The sequence below is a fragment of the Nicotiana attenuata genome, chromosome 1 (assembly GCF_001879085.1).
Source record: "Nicotiana attenuata strain UT chromosome 1, NIATTr2, whole genome shotgun sequence".
In the NCBI taxonomy this organism is placed as follows: Eukaryota; Viridiplantae; Streptophyta; class Magnoliopsida; order Solanales; family Solanaceae; genus Nicotiana; species Nicotiana attenuata.
The window spans coordinates 70,570,526-70,574,141 of NC_031989.1; the positions used below are offsets into that span (position 1 = coordinate 70,570,526).

At 46.4% G+C, this 3,616-nt stretch overlaps 1 protein-coding gene across 1 annotated transcript; it reads right to left on the reverse strand.

The window, feature by feature from the left end:
* Window positions 604-2,555, reverse strand: LOC109237157. The gene is made up of 4 exons (XM_019403418.1): window positions 2,474-2,555; window positions 1,703-2,185; window positions 1,290-1,430; window positions 604-1,193 (listed from the first exon to the last, which is right to left on the reverse strand). Exons 1-4 carry the CDS (start codon window positions 2,553-2,555, stop codon window positions 604-606), a joined length of 1,296 nt encoding a protein of 431 aa, XP_019258963.1.

Consider the following 3,616-nt stretch of genomic DNA (forward strand, 5'->3'; position numbering starts at 1 on the left):
TACGCTCATATAAAAAGGCTACGGCCAAAATAATGCGGCTCGGAGACGTCCGACTTCCGCCATAAAAATTAAAGGAATTAGAACACTAAGGCATAGATAAATTTTCACTAATACTTATAGCCGAAAAGAGGGAAATATATTAGCCGCTTTAGAGGCCGAATTGGCCCAACTTAAAGAGCCTAAGGGCGAAAATAAAAGAGCCTAAGGGCCTATATAAAAGATCCTAAGGGCCAAAACATATAGGGTTCGAGACCATTCTCTCACTCAACTCGGACTCAAGAATTCCATTACCCTGAGCTCGCGCCAAATCAACTTAAGCATAGCTCAAAGACTAACAAAAACCATAAAAGTTATTCTATTCTAAGTTCGAGGATCACACGCTGATCACTAAAAAACCTAAGGGTTGTTATATTCAGAATCCGAGCCAAGGTTCACTTGGTCATTGAAGTTATCAATTTTTTCAAAAAATAAAGACAATACGGAATTTAAGATGAAGCAAAGAGATCTTTTTATATTTATAAGAGGGGCTTACAAGAGATGTTTTACAATACCCACGAGGGTTCCTTGCACAAAAACACAAAAACAAAACAATGAAACCTAAACCTACTCTAGGGCCACATCTTCGGCAGCTATATCTTCGGGAGCCGCGTCTTCGGGAACCTCCTCCTCGGGGACTTCATCTTCGTCTCCTCTGCTCTTGGAGCCACTAGCTGAATCCTCATCATCAGAAAGCAAAGCGGCAACCTCTTCTTCCAAAGTCTTTGCCTTTTCAATATCGGCTGAAAGGTCGAAGCCGCGAGCATGCACCTCCTCGAGGGCTTCTTTCTGGGACTGTCGCTTGGCGTGGTCGAGTGCAGATGATAGCTTAACTTCGGCCACAGCAGAGATCTCCTTTGCTCGGGTGTTAGATGCTTCAGCGTCAGCTCGGTACGAAGATATAAATGCCTCTGCATCAGATTTGGCCTTGGCAAGCTCAGCAGGAGATTTAGCTTCGAGCTCCTCGATTATGTGGCTTCGAGCCAGGCTCTCCTCCTTTACACTCTGAAGCTGGCGTTCAATTGAAGCCAGCTGCTCCCAAAGAGTATCTTTCTCCGAGGCGAGACGGTCCATGCCTTGTCTCCACCCCAGGGTCTCGGCCTCGTTCATTTTGAGCTCCTCTCGAAGCTGCTTCACCAGCTTGCGCTTTTTTGAGCCTGCAAAGTTGAAATGTTAGCCGACCAATCAGAAAAATGCAAAACAAAACTTCAAAGGGTATATTACCTTTTCAACAAGTTCGGTCTGTTCTTGACGAGCCTTCTCCAGTTCGGCTCGAAGGTCACTGATCTCCCCCTCCTTTTTGACATAGAGGATCCTAAGGCCGTCCCTCTCTTCCGAGAGCTTCTTGAGCCCAGCCTCACATCGAGCAAGCTCAGCTCGAGACTTGGAAAATGCTTCTCAATGGAGCATCACAGCGTTTACAAAAAGGAAAAGTTAGACTCAGAACAATAAGGATAAAATGCAGGCGTGATTCTAAGGACAGAAACGTACTTGTTTGAAGATACGCCGGGCCTCATCAAAAATAAAAGAAGCATCTAGGTTGGGACCATCTTCGATCCCTGCAAGGTACTCTTGAAAGATATCTTTCCCTTCGTGGTACTCGTCCCCACATAAGGAGTTCACATGTTCTGAGCATCTCAAAATTGCCCCTCAGAGAACTCAGAACCAGGCGGCGATTCATCCACGTTAATTACCCCAAGTGTTCCACTCGGGGCATTCTCTTCTCTTTGAAGGGTCTCGGGACCAGGCCCCTCGGTCTCACCCTCTAAATGACCTCCAAGACGAGGTGTTCTTTTGCTGCCCGATGGCTTAAGGATTTTTCTCGAGCTCCCGTCGGAGATTTCTTCAGTCCTAGAATGAACCGCATCAACCACCATCGGTTCGGCATACTTCGAATCGTCAGTGTTTCCTCTTTTTCGAACTACCAACAGGCAGTCGTCATCCTCCCTCTCTTCCTCCTCGCTCCGAAGGCATTGGGCCGTTTCTGTAGATAGGGCCACAGTATCGGCCTTAGGCTTTCGAGCCTTGCTTTTCATTGGCTTCGAAGAATTTGCAGGTGACCCCCTCTTTCTTTTATTTTCTTTGGAAGGCTTTGGGATCTCTTCTTTACCGGGCGGGGGCGGCCGCATAGCAACGACATCTCCGAGGCCTGCATAAACACAAAGTAAGTATATCTCTGAGAAACACAAATAACCAAACAAGCGAACTCACCATGGTTTTTGGCCTCCCATCGACCATTGGCCAGGTCACGCTAGCTGCGCTCCGTGTACGAAGAAGTAGAGGCCAGTTTTCGGACCTAACCTTTGAGATCTGGGACCGCCCAGGGAACTATGCAACAGCTACACCATCGAAAATGGGCTAGACCGAGAAAAAGATGAGGTGGATAAAGAGAAGGGAAAACAAGGTATAAAGTCATTATCGACAAACATGTACTTACAATTCATATTCCATTCCTCGGGGAATGACATCCTCTCAGCAGGAATCAGGTCGGATGTCCTGACTGGGACAAACCAGCTCATTCATCCTCGATCTTTTTCTTCATCGATGCTGGAGAAGAGAGATTTCGTGGATCGGTGTTGCAGCTTTGTTAGGCCACCTCGATAAAGACGAGGGTTGTATAGCCTGATCAGATGAACGAGGGTAAAAGGCATTCCCTCAACCTGGCTCGAGAAGAATCTGATCAGATTGACGATGCGCCAGAATGATGGATAGATCTGGCCAAGCGTCACTTGGTATTGTTGGCAAAAATAAAGAATAACTGCATCAATGGAACCCAGAGCTGGATCGGCAGGGCCCAGCGTGAATGGGTAGGTGTACACGCTTAAGTGCCCTGCTTTATGAGTAGTGATGTTCTCTTTAGGGGAAGCGATCACTACATCTTTGTTCTCCCAGTTGCAGTCCCTTTTCACCTGCTGGAGTTCATCTTTGGTTATGAAACAGATGTATCGGGGCATGGGCTCACATCGGCCTGGTGTCGATAAAGGTTTTTCGATTTTGAAATCCGATGTTGTTTCATACGGCGGGGGAATACACTCCTCGATACGAGGTGGCACCACCGTTTTACCTCTGGTCGGCCGCGATGATGAAGAGGTTCTTTTTGGGAAACATATTTAGATGTTTTAGCCATTATGGTTTGGAAATTCGAGAGAAGAGAAAAGGGGGATGATAAAGTAAGAACAAATTGAGAGAAGGGTGAACTCAGAAAGGTTGAAGGAGCTAATGAGATTTTGAGAACGATTTGAGAAGTAAAGTTTGCGAAATCGTGAAGTTGGCCTATTTATAGAAGTCGCTTAAGCATATTGGGGAAGCCAAATAGTCGACCGTCAGCCGCCCCCAATTAATGACTTTGGGAACTGCACGAAAGCGATCTTTCAGTCACTTCAGCCGCTGACATCACGAGATTGACATCAGGATCAAGGCATCGGAGCATCAAAGATCAAATTGTTTCTTATCGACATACTCTAAGAAACGCGGGGACTATCAGTATACGGTCAAAATCATATGCCTTCGATCTATAGGCTTGATGGGTCGTCTTAAGACCGAGTTCAGGCAAGATCGAGTTCTAGCTCAATGAACCAAA

Excerpts from the sequence above, each read along its gene's own strand:
- LOC109237157 (XM_019403418.1), bottom strand. The coding sequence starts at position 2,555 with ATGAGCTGGTTTGTCCCAGTCAGGACATCCGACCTGATTCCTGCTGAG. Across the intron at positions 2,186-2,473 it reads CGAGGAATGGAATATGAATT|GCCTCGGAGATGTCGTTGCT; the intron begins GTAAGTACATGT and ends GTGTTTATGCAG. Across the intron at positions 1,431-1,702 it reads CGTGGATGAATCGCCGCCTG|CATTTTCCAAGTCTCGAGCT; the intron begins GTTCTGAGTTCT and ends TCCATTGAGAAG.